General features: G+C 36.9%; 1 protein-coding gene across 6 annotated transcripts in view; it reads right to left on the bottom strand.

Annotated features, from left to right (window-relative positions):
* Window positions 1-432: 432 nt before the first annotated feature.
* The window catches only part of GRIA3 (glutamate ionotropic receptor AMPA type subunit 3), a 299,657-nt gene continuing 279,695 nt past the window's right edge, over window positions 433-20,394 (bottom strand). For 2 of the 6 annotated variants that reach the window (XM_072429791.1, XM_072429790.1), the window contains 2 exons: window positions 13,756-13,954; window positions 11,879-12,021 (listed from right to left, as the gene is read on the bottom strand). In XM_072429791.1, the coding sequence (XP_072285892.1) occupies window positions 12,014-12,021; window positions 13,756-13,954 (207 nt within the window). In that variant the 3' untranslated portion in view covers window positions 11,879-12,013. Of the gene's footprint in view, window positions 3,428-4,073; window positions 4,322-6,822; window positions 6,983-10,889; window positions 11,005-11,773; window positions 12,022-13,755; window positions 13,955-20,394 lie in introns of those variants that run through there. The other 4 variants (XM_072429787.1, XM_072429788.1, XR_011923281.1 and 1 more) reach the window with 4 other exon arrangements.

Here is a 20,394-nt window from a genome sequence, read left to right on the forward strand (position 1 = left end):
CCAGCTTCTAACGTATCATCCTGTTACAGTAGAAGCTGGAGGCTTCTAACGTAACAGGGTAGATTTTTTGGATGGGCAGAGTTCTTTATGTTCTGACGATGCCTTAGCGATGAAATTTTAAGGGGTGTTAGCCACAGGTGTCCCTCATTTGCAGCTTTAATTTTGTTCACCTGTACCCCCCAATCTTGAGTAATTGGGGTTCAGGTGCTAGAAGCCTCCAGCAATGTGTAACAGGGTAGAATATTTTGATGGGCAGAGTTCTTTATTTTCTGACGATGCCTTAGCGATTCAATTGTAGGTGGTGTTAGCCATAGGTGTCCCCCACTTGCACCTCTATTTTGGTCACCTGTACCGCCTCCCCCCCAATCTTGAGTAATTGGGGTTCAGGTGCTAGAAGCCTCCAGCAATGTGTAACAGGGTAGAATATTTTGATGGGCAGAGTTCTTTATGTTCTGATGATAGCCTAACAATTAAATTTTAGGGGGTGTTAGTCACAGGTGTCCCCCACTTGCACCTACATTTTTGGTTTTGTACATCTCCCCATTCTAGAGGAATTGGGGTTCAAAGGAGGGGGATGTCATTGTACACACCCATTTGTACACGCCCCGTGGTAGATTTATTTCACTGGTAGATTTTTTTTCATTAGAACACCGGATAGGGAATCCCCCTCCTCCGCAGTGTCTTGGGAGGAAGGGGATCCCCCATCAGAGATCTCCCCGCGGCAGCTGAAGGGAGCCACAACAAGGAGGCTGAAGAGCCGCATGCGGCTCCGGAGCCGCAGGTTGCAGACCCCTGCTCTATGGTAGTATATAAGTCTTTAAAAGAGATTTTTACCTAGAGCCTAAAGTTATATTATAGTGGATTGCGTGTTTTACAGCGGGTCAAAGGGTCAAAGCAATTTGAGATCACTACTGACACATTTTTATTGTGTGTCAGCATACCAAGATTTAGTGCTTTAACTCTTGGGATTCTCTAACTCTGAAGCACAGTTTGATATTTTCTTTTAACATCTTAGTTCTAGCTTGAGGATTTGTTTGAATCAATCACTTCAATATAGTTTATGCAAAACTGGAACTTGGAACCCATGTATCAAATAACGTTTTTAAACATTTAGTGTTATATCTGGTGCTGAGTAGTGTTTATTATATCTTTCTAAGTGTATCTTTCTAATTGTTTTTTATGTTGTATGATAGGGAACACAACCTTTTTTTAATTTTTTGTGCAAGCAAGTATTATTATAATTGCATCTATCTAAAATTATTACATGTGGTTGTACCATAAGGAATTTATCTTTTGTTTACCTGATAGCAAGTATCATTTTATTAATATACATTAACGAATATTGTGGAAGAGCCATTTTGTCAGTAGGTAAAAATTGTCATTTAGCTTGTTTTTCCTAAAGTTCACAAAGTTGTGTATGAAAAGTGTCTTATAGAAAATTTGATTTATGTACTAAAGGAGCAGAATATTCAGCAAGCCCAGTGAGATTTTTCTCACTTTAATCATCCATTCATGTGCAAGGGGAAGTTATAGTTTTCCTTTAAGTTCCCAAAAACAGAAATGGATGTGTAAAGTGAATCAGTGCCAGTGAATTTAAGAATGTACCCACAGTAGGAAAATCTACCCATGTGTTGTACAATGCAGTCCAGGTTCTTTTGTTTACTTGCAATTTGTTTGTGGATGTTCCTATTTACCTAGGTCATGATATAGCTAGTAGTATTTACCCAGTCTTGTTCTAAACTGTTAAAGAAGCATTTCAGCATATCCAAGCAATCTTTCTAGTTCTAGTGTTGGGAATGTTTCCCTGTGTTGGAACTGAGGAAGTGACTTGGATAAACTACCAAACATCTTCAGCATTAAAGAAAAAATAGAATTGCTTCTAGCTACTTACTTGCAAGTAACTCTACCTGCCTATTCCAGCTTGTCTCTGCCCAACCTACTGTCCATATTAGCTGATAAGCCCATAAAGTTTACATTTGATTTTTTTAAACATTAGTTTATTTCGACAAATAAGCCTTATGTTGCTATTTGAAAAGTAAGTAAAAGTTTGGGTTGTTGCTCAGAGGTGACAGCTAAGCCTAATTGTTTTTCATATATAATATTGGAACTTCAATATGTAATTAGATATATAGTACTGGAACTCCAATATGCCAATAAATGGTAAGTATAATAATACACTCCACAGTATGCTTTGATAGAGTTGCTCTAGCCATAAGCTGATTTATTTAACATTATGATCTGCCTAAATTTACACATCATTGCAAATATTATTGTAACTTTAAGAATACATAAACGTCTGCTATATCTTGATAATAACTAGCATAAATTGTTAGCAAATCTGCCATGATTTGTGAACAAATGCTTGTAGCTTAAACAGCATCATCCTGATTTATTAAACACTATGGCTTAGATGAGCTAAATAAATGGTGTCTGTGTCTGCACTTGATACATAAGTTCCAGGAATAGGACATTTTTATATGTCACATGAAGCCTGGTAAAACACTAAACAAGTCACTGCTTAATTTCCTAAGCAGTGTATCAGATCTGTAGGTATAAAAAAATATTAATATATATATATAACCTGAAATTAATATGTTGTTTCTTTTCTTCCATGCCTAAATGTTGCATTCATTGTGTTTATCTCAGAGGAAAGATAGAGGTTATACTTCAGGTATAGGCTTTACCATTATTAAGAAGAACCCAAAAGACATTGTTAGTTATCAGGCTGTCATTAATACCATATAACAACTTTGCTAACAATAACAGCAAAAACATAATAAAGTAACACAGTAAATTTAAAAGTGCATTCACTCTACACACAATAAAATAAATGTAGACACACAGTGAGCTCCTTTACACAATAGTACATTTTTATGTTTTCTTGATCTCTAAGATTTTATTTTAATTTCCATTGAAGCTGAGGCATTCATTTAAATCTGTTTTAAAAATATGTACCCCTGACAGCTTGAGTGATTTAAGTGAGACAAATAGCAAGTAACTACAACAAAGACAAGACAGTGGGAAAATGTTACAAGAGAGTGAACGCACCTTTAAAAATGCATATAGACCATCTGAGGCCCTGTAGAGTGCTAATAATCAATGGCTTTTTAGAACATTTTCTTTACAACACTACATTTTCTTACACAAGATATTCTTTTCTTGTGGCCAGTTTAAGATTATTTGTTTGTTTTTTTCAAGCAAAGCATTAGCATTTCAGTTTGCATTGTTGTGAGTCTCAGAATGTTCCATAAGGCACTGAAGGAAAAAAACAAAACAGTTCTTTCTAGTAAAAGTTCTTTGCACCATCAGCATTTTGTGTTATTCCTGACATCAAAGAGAGAGTTGAACTGGCTCAGATGGTCAGGATGTAGGAGGAAGCCTCATTCTCAACTGTTAACCCAATCACTTGGTTGTTCTTGTTGAATATCTGCAAGAGAATAATGTTATATTTACTTTGCATGAAATACAAGGTATGTATCATGAATTTCAACTCTAGGGGGTTAGATATGAAATAGGACTTTGCATGTAAAGTATTAACCTCATTGGAACAGAAATGATAACCCAGAGAAGAAAAAACTATTTAGTAATAAACATCTGTAATTTTGAAGAACCCCATCTTCTCTTTTATAAAGGAGACGTAATAAAGGTTTTCATAGGAATACCAGACATCTACATTATGACTCCAAATTTTGTGTAAATGGCTGTTAGTAAAAGATGAAGAACCATAGAGAGGTTCTTCCCTCTGTTGTAGTGTTGTCAGTCTCAAACTAGAGGAAGTACTAACTAGGTTTGTGTAGTTTAAAAAAAAAACTACTTCCATTGAAGCCTCTCCAATGTTTTTGTAGGAAAAATAGGAAGAGAATGTATCTAAATCTTCTCTGACCATGGCTGTTTTGTGGCTTTATTACTCTTTATGACTTTCTGAAACAATAGGTCGTACTTCAATCAGTAAATATTCTTGGTTCACTGAAGATTGTATAACCAAAATAAACACACACTTACATACCGATAAAATAACTGAAAATGAAAGAACAAGATTAGTATATGAATCACTTCATGTATCTATGTCATACCCTTAAATTTTAACACTCTCTGTTCCATAGACATTGTAACCTTCTCTGTAAGTGGCGTAATTCTGGGTGCTGGTTGCAGGAGGAGGTTTAAAGTTTTGTGCGTTCTTTGTCAGTTTCATTCTTTTGGATTCTGCTCGTGATTTGTAGCAGAACTCTATCAAAGCCACCATCATGGCTAGTCCAAGACCTCCAACAAGAATATAGAATACCCCTGCAACATTACTGAGGCTCAGGGCACTTGTCTTGTCCTAAGAGAAATGAACAACTTTGTTAGTTTCATGGCATACCTATACATATTTTCAACAATTTTTAAAATCATCCCTGACCTAAAAACCCAGTGCTTCCTAATTTTCTAAAACCAATAGCTACATGAATGTGACACCTTACATGCAGAAGTTAACTTTGTATGTTGCTTTTACTTTTTTAGCTACAACCTAAATATTCTTCATACATATATGTACTCTCCACTTCAATATCCTATAATATTTTATTCTAATAATGTAACATATTATTAAAACTACAACACTATGACTCAAAAGTCACTATACTTTCGCTAATTTATTGTAAATATAAATCTGAAATATGTAGCTTTCTCTAACCTTGTAAAGGTTTTGTATTTCTATTACAAATTTTTCCTATATCACCATTGTAACATATCCTTCACTGGATGAGCCCTGGGAAATCTGAGACTATATCTCTCATAAACAGAGCTTTAACACTTTCATGCTTGATAATGTGGCCAAAAGAAATATTCAAAGTAGTCCAATTCAGTAAAAATTTATATAACTGTGTCATTTGATTGGGATTATTGGAAGTTAATCTTTCAGAGTATTTAGCATTAATTCCAGCCATATTACTGATAAACTACCATAATACAGTTCTTTGCATTATGCCATAATCTTTTTTACGCAGATTGAAAACTTAAAAAAAGATAGTTGATGTTAATCCGGATGTACCCTAGAAATGCTAAATCCTTAATACAGCTTAATTCTTCTAAAATGTATTAATTTGGTGCTTGAGAATCTCTTACTCAAAACAGTAACATATCTAAAAAAAGAAACATTGATTTAATTTGGCCAAAACTTTAAAAGCGTATTGATTAAACCACTTAGGGAGTGACCAACAATTACATTTTAGTGGTCATTCAGTGAGTGCTTTAATAAATAGGTCACAAAAAATAGAATTGTAGAAGTTAAGCTGAAACGTTTCCAAGCAACTTTACAGGCTACCTAAACAGCAGCATATAAATGAGTGAATGTACATAAAGTATGAATGTTGGATGAAGTGATCTACTGATACTGTGTAATAATAATTCTAATAATGATAGTAATTTAAAGAATAAAGCTGATTAGAAAAAAAAAGCATGTTGTATTCCTTGAAACTTGTGGATCGCACTAGTTCTTAAACATTGATTGTGTAATTATTATTGTGTATTGAAATGTAGCAGTTTTACCTAAGTGTTAGTGAAGAAAAATGTTTATTTAAAGGGAAACAAGTAATCCATCAACTATAATGCAAATGGAATGTGAATAAAGCAGTTACATGACCAGGATATGCTAACAGTTCCATAGGCTAATTTAGTCTTGCAGAAAGCTATTTGAATGTTAGGAAATATATTCACAATGCTACACAGTGCTTACAGTGTTTTGGCATATTTATTCCCATTGAATTTTCACTAGATCACTATTGCTTACTGCAGAAGTCTTTAGAACTCTTGATATATGTTTTTAAGACCTAATTTTAACTTGGGTAGATTCACTATGGTGTTGCAAATGAAAGAGAAGCTAAGTATAAACGTGTATATAAGATAAGCTAATTTATCCACCAACAAGAGGATAATGGACAATGTGCCAGTCTCAAAAATGTAGCTTTGGGCACATGACCTCTGATAAAAGATGGGAACAACCATTTAGAACTCCATCCTGCATTTTATTTATTTAATTTTATTGTATACCATAAACTGAGTTGGGCACCATGACATAAGTTGCATAAAGACTAAATTCTCAGTAAAAAAATGTTTTTTTATTATTACAGCACAAAGTAAAATGCTATGTACTAAGTACTGTAATCGATACCAGCCAATCAATAAACACTTTCCACTGATGGGACAAACCCAATTCTTCAACACAAGTTACCCACAGTAGCCAATCAGCACAGAATAATATCTATGCAGTTAGAACCATTATGTTGAGTCATTGAGTTTTCACACTCTGCCTGAAGTGTGTATATTTTACCAATTTTGTGTTGTTTTTTTTTTGTTTGTGCACCAGAACTAACACATACTGCTAAGACTGAGCAATATTAACCTAGAGAATGACTGTGGTGAGGGAAATTATTTAACTGTAAACTCTCCTTGGGATAGGGCTATGACAATGTACTCCATAAAGACCTGCATTGTAACATTTGTGATAATAAACTATTAATAAATGTATGTTTTAATAGCTCTTTTTTATTTCCCCTTAAATAAAATACTTTATATGAAACACTATCCTTTTATGTAAATTGCCAATTGAAAATGTCTAAAAATAAAATGTAAAAAATGTGAAAGGTATACTAAGTAAAGTTTACTGAGTGACACCATTCAGTGTGATGACCTTTACATAACCCATATTGAGATGTGCTACTGTCAACCCTTGGTAAATTTTGTCCATTGAATTTTGCATGATAAGAATCGTGCTAATCTTTATGGTATTTATTTTTTTACAACTGTGTTTTAAAAAATAAAAGTTTGTGTGCATGAGAGGTGAGTCAAAATGGGACTTCTATTCAATTCAAAAGACCTTCTGCGACTGACCTTACTTCCGGAGTCCTTGGCTCCACATTCACCCTTATCGTACCACCATTTGTTTTTCAGCTTGTCTAAGATGCCTTGTTCACTGAGTTTCAATACTGCAAGGTTTACGGGAGTTCTTCACGTGGGAAATAACATAAATAACATTATATTATGTTATTTTATGTTATTCAAGCTTAAAACTATTTTCATACTATACAAAGCGATAAAGCAGGGACCCTGGACACAGAGATCTTGAACTGCAGGCAACCTGAATATCACCTTAGTTTTAACACTACAAGTGACGCTAAATTACCAGGTCCTGCCTATATCGCTTTGAGTAATCGGCACACACTGTTAAAAGCATAACAATGTAAAAACAAGACTAAACTAGCACAAGGCTTTAAATTTAATTCTTCTATATTGATTTGGAATTCATCAGTAACCATTCTCCAGAAAGTGTGGATACCTTTTCCACTGAGATACAGAGAGCAATGTGACTTAAATGTGGAAATAAGTGTAAATATCATGTACATTAGTTAGGTTTTTTTTAATGGTTGTAATTTGTATCCTCCAATTACCTGCTCCATAGGAGAAGTGAATGATGAATAGACTGGTCTTATTTACCCTGGGTAACAACAACCAAATCATCCTCACAGGTGGAGTATCAGATGGCTATTCCAAAATGGCTTTTTGGTAAGATAAGAGTTGTTTAACTTTCTGTAAACTTGAAAGTGTTTGGTGTAATTTCTTGCAAAATACTTACTTATTACTTTATAGTTACTATATTGGGAATACTAAAACACAGCATTTTTTTTCATTGATCATGTTAGCACAGCTTTAAATATTATATGTTTTTACTAGGAAAGGTCCAACTGTCCCACTGACTTTGACTTTCTATGTAACAAACTTTGCGCTCTAGATTCAAATATTCATGGTTGTATTTTTAAAAAACTAAAAATAGCTGTCATACTATTCAGCACCACACACCCACCTTTATTTTGCTCCCCTGCAGCTCCCGATTCAGCTTTCAGGAGCGACAAAAAACACTTTCCAAAATGAGGCAGCTTGTGTATCACTCCCTTTTCTCCCACTAGCTGATCAGCTGCTTAGGAACAAATACTTGGAGATTGGGAAAGTACTGATTTTCTAGTTTTAGACAGAGTAGGAAAGGGTTATAACTCTTGTAACAAGAAAAAACACAGGATGGTTACTGGAAATTTACCAAAGTTAAAGTAATTTTCCTCTTAGACAGTAGCTCCTTGAACAGGTGTCCCTCTTGTTTTTGGGGACAACTGTTTTGGAGTTGCCCAAACTTTTTGTCTTGGTGACAGTAGTCAAAGGACAGGCAGTAAACAAGTTAAAGACCGTATGACAAAGAGTAGTGAATCTTTACAATGGGGACATGGACAGCAATAAAATCTAACCCTTCTTGACACCACCCAAAGCTTTGTCGCCTAGAGGTATACATTTTCTTGTGTAAGCTCCAGTCCGGCTTCCTCTCCTTGCTATGTCATGTGTCTTTTTTTTCTTAATGTTAAAATTCTTCATATTAAAGGGTTCTATCAACAATTAATTTTATTATTTTTACTACTACACAGTATTTAAATAGCACCATCATATTACACAGCACTGTACAAAGTCCATAGTCATGTCACTAGCTGTCCCTCAAAGAAGCTCACAATCTGATGGCCCTACCATGGTCATATGTCTTTAATACAGTCTAAGGTCAATTTTTAGGGGTAGCCAAGTAACCTAACTGCATGTTTTTTTGGGGGGGATGTAGGAGTTAACCGGAGTACCCAGAGGAAACCGACGCAGACACAGGGAAAACCTGCAAACTCCATGCAGATTGTGTCCTGGCTGAGATTCAAACCTGGGACCTAGCGCTGCAAAGGCCAGAGCACTAACCTCTGAGCCATCATGTTGCCCACACAACTTGGGGGAACATTACCCCAGTGGGTTAGCAGTAGCCACCATTGTGCTGAAAATGTGTTTAGGCTTGGAAGTAAAAAATGAAACTTAAATTTACCTGTAAATAAAATAATAAAAGTAGTGCCAGATCTTTCTACAAATATTGAAAATGACAGGCCAGGAAAAGAAAGACAGTAAAATTGTGCCCCCTCTATCCTGTCCATACCAGGCCCAAACTAGCCAGAAAAAATGGGGCAGTAGCAAAGTAAGTAACCTTCCATAGTCTCAGTAATAGGTATTTAGTTTTGAAAATAAACAAGACATTGTATTTTATCCATAAAAATACAACACATACCTCCTTTTTTTTTAAATACCATAAGATGCATTTAGAATTGTAAATACACATCAGATCTGTGGAGAACGAATCGCCAAACATAGTTTGCGAACTGACACTGCTGCAGATTCACAGATTCATCATTAATGATAAATTATTTACTGAATAGGTCAATGACTGATTCTGCAAATGTAAACCAACCAGCCAGCACTGTATTTACATAGCATTTGCCAGAGAATCTTTCTTTGAAACATCACCAGTAGACAAGTTAGGCCTAATGATTAGTGCTAGTCATGACTGACATGGATTTACAGCACTGGGTGCCATGATTGATGAAGATTTTTTTCTTGGAACATACAAGGAAATAAAAAAAATAGAAAACTGTCTGTATATGTTGTACTTTTTTTTAAATAAAATACTTCTATAGTCATTATTATTAGGACTACTAGGCACTTTCTGGGAAGGATAAAGGAAACCTTTACACAACTGTTCTCATTTTCAAGGTAAGCAGGAGCCTATTGGAGGTCCATAATATTAATGGTGGCTTCAGGATACCAATAACCTTGATTTGTGGATCTCCAGGGACAGGTTGAGAGATTAAGGCTTTACCCTTTAATTATGGGGTCCCTACCAATATTGGGAGACCATGGACTATGGGTTTGGTACATATATAAATACAGGTGTTTATATTTGGATAGTCAAGACATAGAATCTTTCGATTTAACAGTAAAAAAAAAACCCAAAAAACAAAAAATACACACAAAAGTTTTCATGATAAACCTCTATTAAAACACACTCTTCATAAATTACAAATTTAAAAAATCAAAGACAAGCACCTAAAAAACACATTCTTCTCTTTAAACTAGAGTATAGTTTGAACACTGCGCCAGGTAAAAAAAAAGTTGATTCATACAGAACTTTAATTCGCAGTCATAAAAAAAAGATTAGTACAGAACAGCACATTTTTTAATTAAAGAAGAAGTTGGATAAATTTTGTTTGAATAAATATGCACATGGGTGAATTTTGTTTTCACCAAACGATTTGGTAGCAACTACCGTAAATAAATAAGAGAACATGGCAAATCTAATCTGGGTTAGAAATTGAACAAATATCGGGGGGACGTAAGTAAAGTTTGCCAGCAATTTGTTGATAAATGCACCCAAAATGTCATTCAGCTTGTATTTGTACAGCATTTAGCTATAATTTTAAAGATGATTAATTCTGTTAGTCTAAATGTTTAATTTTTATTTTACAAATAAATCCTATTTGTAATTGAAATCTCTCTTATGTTTATAAGTTGGGGAACATAGAAGCACAGTTGTTTACACCTATATATTTTTTACCATGTGAATGTAATGTGAAATCATTTAACATTGCCCACCATGTATATTACGCACTGTCAAAGAAGCCAACATAATCTATTTTACCAAGTTAAGGACTTTAGGTGATGGTTTTCTTCAGAGAACTATGCTATAAAAGAATTTCACCTGAATGCCACAATGCATTATGCTGTGTATGCTATTATAAATTATGTAGACCACGCATTAATTTTTTTTTCTCAAACATAGCTTTCATTTTCCTTTTGATAACCAATGTTATGTTGATTTCTAAGTGGAAAAGGCATCCAGAGGTATATGCCAAACAACATATGATTTACATTTCAGAGGTACTGTGAAAATAACTATTTTTTTCCATTAGTTATTTTGTTAACATTGGTCTTTTTCTTGACTACTAAAATAACAGTCTTGCCGATTACTCTTGACTAAGGTACCCGATTGTGGTGACATTGAGGCTGACCTTGGAGTCACCTCCCCCGCTGCCGCATTCTCCTTTGTCGTACCACCATTTGTTTTTCAATTTGTCCAAGAGTCCTTGCTCATTCAGTTTTAATACTGCCAGGTTAACAGCATTTCTTGAAACGATAAAACATAACTTGTAAGAAAATGTACAAGAGGCTATTAGGAATAGAGTTGTGCGAATGTCTTTAAATGTGCTTTGTGAATTTTTCCTAAATATCATTTTTCTTAAAAGACAAACAATAACTAATTTTTTTAGTTCTCAGTAAATCTCTAAATATACAATTCCACTTTACCAGTTGATGATGAAATGCTATTGTAGAAGCAGTTAGTTGCTTCAAATATTTTTTTGTGTTTGTCTTTTGGTAATAAATTGCATCTGAATTCAGCAAAATGAAAAAAAAATCGCACATCTCTACCAAGGAAATTAGAATATTTAGGAGCACAAAGGACAAATTGTCTAAGATTTATACAAAACTAAAAAATAACAATAGTAAAGGCTAGTTCAAGTATAATAAGGTGGTTTGTGTTTTAGGATGGGCATGTTATCCATCTAACTAAAATATGCAAGATGGAAGGGGATAAGGGATCACTGACAGACTACTAAACACAAATCTCACATCATGCAAATAACATTCATCACATACACCAATTAAATGTGGCTTTCAACATATAAATTAAAAAGCCACTGAGCTGTAAAATAAAGTGTGAGCAGGAGGCAAAATGTGAATAGTTACATAAAAAAATAACCAATTACCATCTTGCCTAGATAAAAGTGTATACCATGTTACCTCAAATAGCCACAAAAAAGTAAAGAAAAACACAACACATCAGGGAAGGTGGAATACTATAACAACATACATATTGTTATATTATTCCACCCACCTTAATGCTGAGCCTTTTGGTGTTGCCACTCCGTAGCCTTTGGAGTCGAGGTTTCCTCCAACTTTCATGGTGTCACATGGCTTTCTCTGTTCAATGTACTCGTTCATCGTAGATTCCAGCAAGAAGGCAAACTTTCCTTTAGATTTCCGAACACGAGCAACACCATCGTCCGTGGTTTTAGTAAACACAGATGGTTCTGCAGACTTCATATAAGACCACATTTTCTCATAGACTGCTATTTTAGATCGCTGGTGGCAAAAAAAAGAAATTTATTTAGTCAAAATAAAGATCTGGTGTTTCTTGCATCTCAATATAGATTACAAGGAAAAAAGAATTCTAGTCTTTGCCATGTCAAATAAGTAGGAAAGACCACCTCCAGCTTTTTTTGGTAATCCAGTAGGGTATATTTTCAAAGGCCTGCCAAATGAACTTTAGTCACATAAATTTGTTTCAAGATTTCAGGATCTAAGACAGGATTTGTCCATCGGTTTATGCCAGCATTCACTCAAGTAAATATTCAGGCTGCTGACAGGCAAATCTTGCATAGCTGAATGTAGCCAAGCCTTTTGTCATCCAAACATTGAACATATTTCTGTTGGACTATAGTTAAATAATAGGACTGTCTTTTCAATTTATTTGCTGTCTGTTTAGAAATAGTTTCAGCAGCATAAATGTCATTTTTGTTTTCAATGAAAAAAAGCCTAGCCCCTCTCAAAATAAACCAGCCCATCATGCCAGTAATGCACACTGGTATCCCAACAACAAGGTAATGGCCACGGTGCAGCCTCTTGCTATGTTGGCACCAACCTACATGCCCTTCAGCATTGGAAGAGTGCTTAGGGTGGGGTTTTGAAAAGTACAGCCTATGTTCCACCTACCTGCTCTGTTCACATTAACATATTTGTAAAATTAACATTTTTAAACTTTCCTTTCCATTTGAGAAAATTATTAACAAATGATCACTTATACATACTATACGACTGGGTCTAGTGCAATCTCAGTTTTTACTTCTTTTAAAAACTGCCAAAAAATAGGTGTACTTTTTATTACGATTTGCCACCATTCACATCTATCCAGGGATCTGTAACTGTGGAGTGGAAGTGGAGACCCAAACATGTTTACAATTCAAGAAGTTAAGCAGAATTGTATACAAAAGGCATGGTAAATATACCCTGGGGGGTAGGTGAAATTATAGAGGTGGGTTTTAGAGGTTGTTTGAATGTGCTAAAGGTAAGAGCAAAACTAATAGGATGAGTAAAGGAATTCCAAAGAGAAGAGTCATTGCTTGAGAAGCCTTGAAGCTAGGTGTTGGAAGAGGTTAGGAGTAAGGAAGTCATTAATAGGTTAATGCAAGAAAGGGTAGTAACAGGGGTTGTTTATGTATATGTTTAGAAATTAAAGTCGTTCAGGAGCTGCAGAGTGATTTGAAGGTAAAGTATAGTAGCTTTGTCATTTTTTATTTCCACTATTTGTACTACACAGTATCCATAGATATTTAGGCATGCACATTGTGTGGTAACACAGAATTTTTTTTCTCAAAGGACTTTTCTTTTTTAAGAGTGAATACTATATTAAAATTAGGAGTAGGTGTTTTGACATGCATTTATGAGAATTTGCTGGGATACTGTACTAAGCAGATGTGCGCTTTCAATTGTTTTGAAACCTCCTATAAATGCTTGCATGCCCTTGGTAATGAGGGTTTTACGTTCCTATTGAAATGTATGTAAAGGGTTAATGGGCAGAGACCTGAGCTGCTGAATGAACACCTGTGAAAAAAGGATTCTAAACCACTTTCATTTTAATTATATTCAGGGCTTTGGCTAGTTTAGTACTGGTTACAAAGTGGTGAACTGCAGCCATGCCACTTGGAATACTTTCTTGTGTAGCATGTATGATTACAGTAGGAATATTAGTATAGGAACTGTAAAATTAAAAATATAAAATACATCATAATATAATAAAACAACATTCAATGAACATACCCGGAAAAATTCTTTGGTAGAGCCCGAATCCAAAGTGCCATATGCTATTTCTGTTTGCTTTGCAAGGTCCTCTGCACTCTCTATAGGAGACACCATTCTTTCCACAGTAAGGAAAGCAGCTAAGTTGGCAGTATAGGAGGAGATTATGATTAAAGTGAAGAACCACCACACGCCTCCAACTATTCGTCCAGAGAGGGATCTGCAAGATAAAGAAGAGTAGATATTTATCCAGTTATTCTAAAAAACCTTCTCTACAAAGTAGACACCAACATCTCTCAGAAGACACACAACTGAAAATAAGCACAGATAATGATAAAGAATAAGTAACAATCACCATGATCTGTCCTTTGCAATTACTAAAACTAAAAGACAATATGAAATATTAAATTGTTATAAAGCAGCCCTAAGAAATACAACAAGTGGGAAAAAAGTATTGATCATGTTTCAGAGATAAACTAAATGAACAGCTTCTAAAAATGTCTAGAGTATTAAAAAAATATATTTAGGATAAAAATCTATTACTGTATTTCTTGAAATGTTATATGCCTCAGATTTGCATAAAACTTAAACTGCGTTATTTAAATGTCATAAAATTGTGATTTTTTTTTTTATTTAGAACCTATTTATATGCAACTTATTTTCATAGTTGTTAACTAACCCATAAAATAATTTTCTTTCAAAATAAACTTTTACAGAGATATATTTGTGTGACTATCCTTTGGTCATTGTGTAACTACAAATATGCAGTATTTTTAACTGGATGACATTTTATGTATGAATGTTAACAAAGGACATCTCATCCCATGCAGGTGAGGGGATAGAAAGTTGTCAAGTGTATTACAACTCGTTGACCTTTGTTATACCTGTATGGATAAAAAAAAATGCCGGTGATATAAACACAACATGGGTTGACCAACCAACCAACCAAAATTCATTATGTATTGATAATTTTTGATCACAGAGACTAAGTGATATGTGCTACTTAATTTCTTCTGAAAATGTTACAAAAGGCTGAAAGTAGTAACTGGTGCAATGAGCCCATTCTCAAAATTAATAAGAGCAAAAACATTTTGATCAGACTGGCATGATTTGTATTTATTTTTTGATCATTGAAACTAAATGTGTCTGGTGCAGTAACACTATTAATCAAAAACCTAATTTATGAGTTACCAAATATTTGAGAAAAAGCTTCCCTTGTGATGTCATAAAACTTATTTGCCGGTCTCTCTAACTGGGCAAACACAATATCAACAGCAGATTAACACCCTCAACTTCATGTTAAAGAGCTTCATAAAGGGAAGAGAACAACAGATACAAAAAACACAACAAGGATAAAACTTGCACAAGTTACAACATGTATTTGTTAACCAATTTCAAGGTGTCCATGATAACATAAAAAACTCTAATTTCCCTGTTTCGGTGGTTCTAAATAGTCAGCTTTCAATATGTTTTGGAATGTAATGTCTCTAAGATACTCTTGTTGTTATAAACAACAAATCTTGGTACTATTTGGGCAGCACTTAATTACAAGTGCAACTACACTTTTAGTTTTATGTTAGTTCTTCTTTTGTAAAATTGCACAGGTACATGATGATCCTGCCTGTAAAGTTTACCTAATGCAGCACCCTGTGACAGTGTGGAAAACAATGCTGCATTGCTGCTGAATATAGAGCAGAGTTGCCACTCTCATGAAAGCTGTGCCTACTTGCACTACAGTGGGAGGAAATAATGAATTAGTGACAGAAAAGCTCTAGTTTGTTATGTTCTAATTCAGGGGTCGGCAAACTCCGGCCTTTAGGCCAGATATGGCTTAGCAGGTAGTTCATTCCAGCCTAACGCCCCCTGGCTGATCAGGCTAATGTCGGCCCGCTCTGGAGCTGCAGGTTGCCAGCGGATCATCCAGGGGGCGTTAGGAACTACTCGAGCTGGAGCTCCGGTGCCGGCTCCTTGCAGTTGCTCCTTTATTTACCACGGCCGGCTTTGATACTTCTGCCGCTGCGGTAAATAGGGAAAGCTCCCTGAAGGTAAATCCCCCTCTTCCGCAATTCATACGGAGTAGAGGGATTTCACTTCAGGGGGCGTTCCCTGGTGATGGGCAGAGCCATTAGGGTGGGTTTAGCCTAGTGTGCTCCCGCCCACCCCATAAATGGCTTAGTGGTCATAAAACTTTGCCGACCCCTGTTCTAATTGATTGCAAGAAAGACACTAAGCTATAAAAACAACTAAGGAGAAACTGAATCAAATGCTTTTTATACCTCATAAGTATTTATTGTTGACATCTCAGTAAATATAACAAGAATACAGGAAAAGTGTTCTGACAATACTATGATGTTGTATATGTCTTTATGCTGAAGAGTACATATGCATCTCATGCTTCTTAAACATTTTGGTGTCAAAGCCTTACACTTAGGGTCCAAGGTCAGAAGAACTTCTTTTTCATTTTATAATATATATAATAGATAGGGATGAGCGAGCGAGATTTGTAAGTTCGATCTTGCGGCGAATCGGGCCTTTCTTGCTTACCGAACATTTAAGCGAGAACGGACTTGTGATTCGCCATGAGGTCGTGTTTTCACCGAACAAACCAGAGAAAATGCAGGGATGGGAACAGTGACTATTTCCGGCAGAAATGGCATGGCTGGGAGCAAATTTACTCCCAGGATGCACAGCAAGGCCCAGCAGCCCAATAAGGAGAAATCTGAGCACAGGCATATATACAGGGAAGGAAGGAGGGGTCAGTCACTCCGTCTTGTGCTCTGTGTGAAGGAAGGATGCAGGGAGAGAAGTAAATTGTGACAGGGACAGGTTAGGAGCCTTCTGTATAACCTCTTGCTATCTAGCAAAAAAAGCAGAAACATTTCTGTCCTACTCTCCAAAAACTGCAGATATTTAATTCTGATACCACTTGCTATCTATCAAAAAAGCCAGAAAAATGTCTGTATTTCTCAAAAAAATACAGATACTTCATTCTGATACCACTTGCAATCTATCAAAAAAGCCAGAAACAAAAATCTGCATTAATCTAAAAACAATATACATATTTTATTGTTTGATACGTCTTGCTATTTACCAAAGATCATTTGGTACAGGTGCATTTTAGGCCGAATAAGTAAAAGATGAGCGGTAGACGCAGGGGAAGGCGTGGTGTTGGGTGACCTGCCGCATCTGGCAGGGGGCATACTCCCTGGGAGTCCACCACTGTAGGACAGCAGCAGCAGCAAACTATTGGAGGCAGCAGCACAAGTTGTAAAACAGGTCTGAGATGTGTGTGGAGCACCAGTACACTGGTTGATTTATTGGGATGTCAGACTACAATCATACAGTCACGTCATGTGGAGAGTATTGTGGACTGGGTTTTAGGGGCCTCAAGTGCAGCAGGCTCTTCTTCTGCAGCAGCAGCAGCAACCAGCACAGCCATGACAGGAGCAAAGACAGGAGTTAGCGTTGCTAATGTGCTTGTACCTCCCAATGACTCTCCCTTGTTGTTTGACGAACAGCCTGAGGATCTGTCATTGCGAATTTCAGAGCAGGAGGCACACTTTGAGACCCTTAGGGAGTGTGGTCATCACTTGCTGGCTGCATTTGTACGCACCTCTCCAGCGTGATCCTTTTTCATGCTGAAAGACGATGACGGGTGCGTAGCAATCTGCATCCTGTGCCACAAGCAGATTTGCAGAGGACAGTTCGGATAACATTTGGGTGCAACATGCCTGCTTTCCCACATGCCCAAGAACCACAAACCAAAATTGCAGTAGTACTTGCGTTTTCTTGAAGGAGGTGCAACTACGTCATCATCTCTTCTTCCACCTCCATTGACTCCTTCTCCACCTCCAACTGTCATTGCTAATATGTCTCAGGAGGTTGATGCGAGCCAGACTTCCAGCTGCGAGGATGTAACTTCTGCCCGCAGGTTTTGTGGCGACAAACGTTGTCTGTGGCTGCCTGTCACAAAAACACCGTCAGCTGGGCCTGCCTCAGCTGAATTTTTCTGCTAGTTATGGCAACATCCAGGGGTGGCATTCATCGCCATATCATGCCTGCCATTGTGCCAGCTAGCAATTTACTTGACATTTCTGCTGCTTCTGGGAGGCCAACAAACTGCAGCTGAAAATCCTTAGTACTGCCACACTGATAGGTATCCTTGCTTTTGCCTAATTTTTCAGCTAAGTATTGTAAGATTGCGGGTTGACATTCATGTCATCCATTTCATGATGCCAACTAGTAATATCGTCTACCTTCCTATTCTTCCGGCACCACAGACTACAGCAACAGTGCTGGCGCACAAAACATCTTGAACTGGCCCTCCTACGTTTAATCACAAATTTCATCTCAGGGCCCACTGCCTCCTCCCCCTGCTGTTGCTGCTGCCGCCTGTCCAGTACTCTATTCACAAAAACTGTATTACACACTTCTGGGTGTCATTGACAATGCACTACACCCAGCTCTAGATGCCAGTTACAACGCCGTCCACGCTTCGTCTCAGGGCCCACCACCTCCTCCTCCTGCTGTTGCTGCTGCCGCCTGCCCAGTACTCCATTCACAAAAATTGTATTACACACTTCTGGGTGTCATTGACGATGCACTACACTCAGCTCTAGATACCAGTTACAAATGCGGTCCACGCTCCATCTCGGGGCCCACCACCTCCCCCTCATGCTGTTGTGGCTGCCGCCTGTCCAGTGCTCCATTCACAAAAATTCTATTAAACACTTCTGGGTGTCATTGACGATGTACTACACCCAGCTCTAGATGCCAGTTACCAATGCCCTCCACGCTCCGTCTCAGGGCCCACTGCCTCCTCCTCATGCTGTTGCTTCTGCCGCCTGTCCAGTACTCCATTTATAAAACTTTATTACACACCTCTGGGTGTCATTGACGATGCACTACACCCAGCTCTAAATGCCAGTTACCAATGCCGTCCATGCTCCGTTTCAGGGCCCACCGTCTCCTCCTCCTGCTGTTGCTTCTGCAGCCTATCCAGTACTCCATTCACGAAAATTGTATTACACACTTCTGGGTGTCATTGACGCATTACACCCAGCTTTAGATGTCAGTTACCAATGCGGTCCAAGCTTATTCTCAGGGCCCACCGCCTCCTCCTGCTGATGTTGCTGCCGCCTATCAGTACTCCCTTAAATTGTATTACACACCTCGAGGTGGCATTGATGATGCACTACACCCAGCTCTGCATGACTCTTACCAATGCGGTCTCCCTGGCGATAGCTGACCAAAGGCCACACTCTGCTACTGCTCTCGCTGACCCACACTTTGTCTCTGGTCCCCCATTCTTTTGCCTAATGTCACTGCACTACTTGTCCACAATTTTATAGGTGGCATTCCTGACATATGTCATCTACTAGATTGTAAGCTCTTCAGGGCAGGGTGCTCTCCTCCTGTATCACTGTCTGTATTAGTCTGTCATTTGCAACCCCCAATTTAATGTACAGCGCTGCGTAATATGTTGGCACTATATAAATCCTGTTTATTAATATTAATAATAATAATAAATCCAGGTCATGATGCCAGCTAGCAATTATTATTATTATTAAACAGGATTTATATAGCGTAAACACATTATGCAGCTATATAAATTAAATATGGGTGTGTACATTAAATTGCAATGCATTCTCCTGCTGTTTTGACAGCAGAGACTACTGCTAGTGGGTTGAGTTCACCCTTTCTCAATGTCCTAATGTTTATGCTGCATTCTGGAAGCTGTCCATCACGCAAAAATCATATTTGCCTGCTGTCACTTTGCCTGCCATTTTCTGGAAAACCAAAACTTTATGGGTGGCATTTCTAACAAGTCATCCAGGTCATTATCCCAGCTAGCAATTACTAATATTATTAATATTATTATTAACCACCTGGGCGTTTCACTGATGTCTGGATTTCTGTACCAAAATTTCTGGATTTTCTGATTTCGGCACACTGTTAATCATGAAATGTTTTTTTTAAATTGTAGACCTGTAACTTACAGAAATATGTCCGAACAAGGGTCTAGTAGATATCCTGAATATAATAAAGTTTAAAACACACAATCATGTAAAAAAAAAAATTAACTTTAATAATAAAATTAAATAAAAAACACAAAAATCAGCTTAAAGAAGAATGCATAAATAAGTAAAAAATACTGAAAATGCAATAATTTGGTATACTGTATAGTAATATATTTTTCTAAAACACCTTCCTAGTGTGGTAAATTTTAGTGTGGTCCAACGTCATATACCTATAAACAAAACCACATAAATATATTTTGTATTATTTTGTATTGGATTGGATACAGGACTTTGTATTGAATCCAATACAAAATATTTGCCTCCCGCCCGCACCGACGCTTGCAGCGACGTCACCAAGAATCCCCGGAGATCGTCACTGCACACATCGGGTGAAGACTGAAGAGAGAAGATGTCTCCGGAGGAGCTGCGGGGACAAGGTAAGTTGTTTTTTTCAGTTGTAATCCGATTGTCATACAATGTTGTATGACAATCGGAATTGCACTTTAATGCGTGTTTCTATTTTTAGCTACCCCGAACCTGGTTCGGAGTAAACGATTGTAGCAAGTTTTCTTACCCCGAACCAGGCTCGGGCTAACCACCCAGGTGGCTAATAATAATATTAATAAACATGATTTATATA

The sequence above is a fragment of the Pyxicephalus adspersus genome, chromosome Z, assembly GCF_032062135.1.
Source record: "Pyxicephalus adspersus chromosome Z, UCB_Pads_2.0, whole genome shotgun sequence".
Lineage (NCBI taxonomy): Eukaryota > Metazoa > Chordata > Amphibia > Anura > Pyxicephalidae > Pyxicephalus > Pyxicephalus adspersus.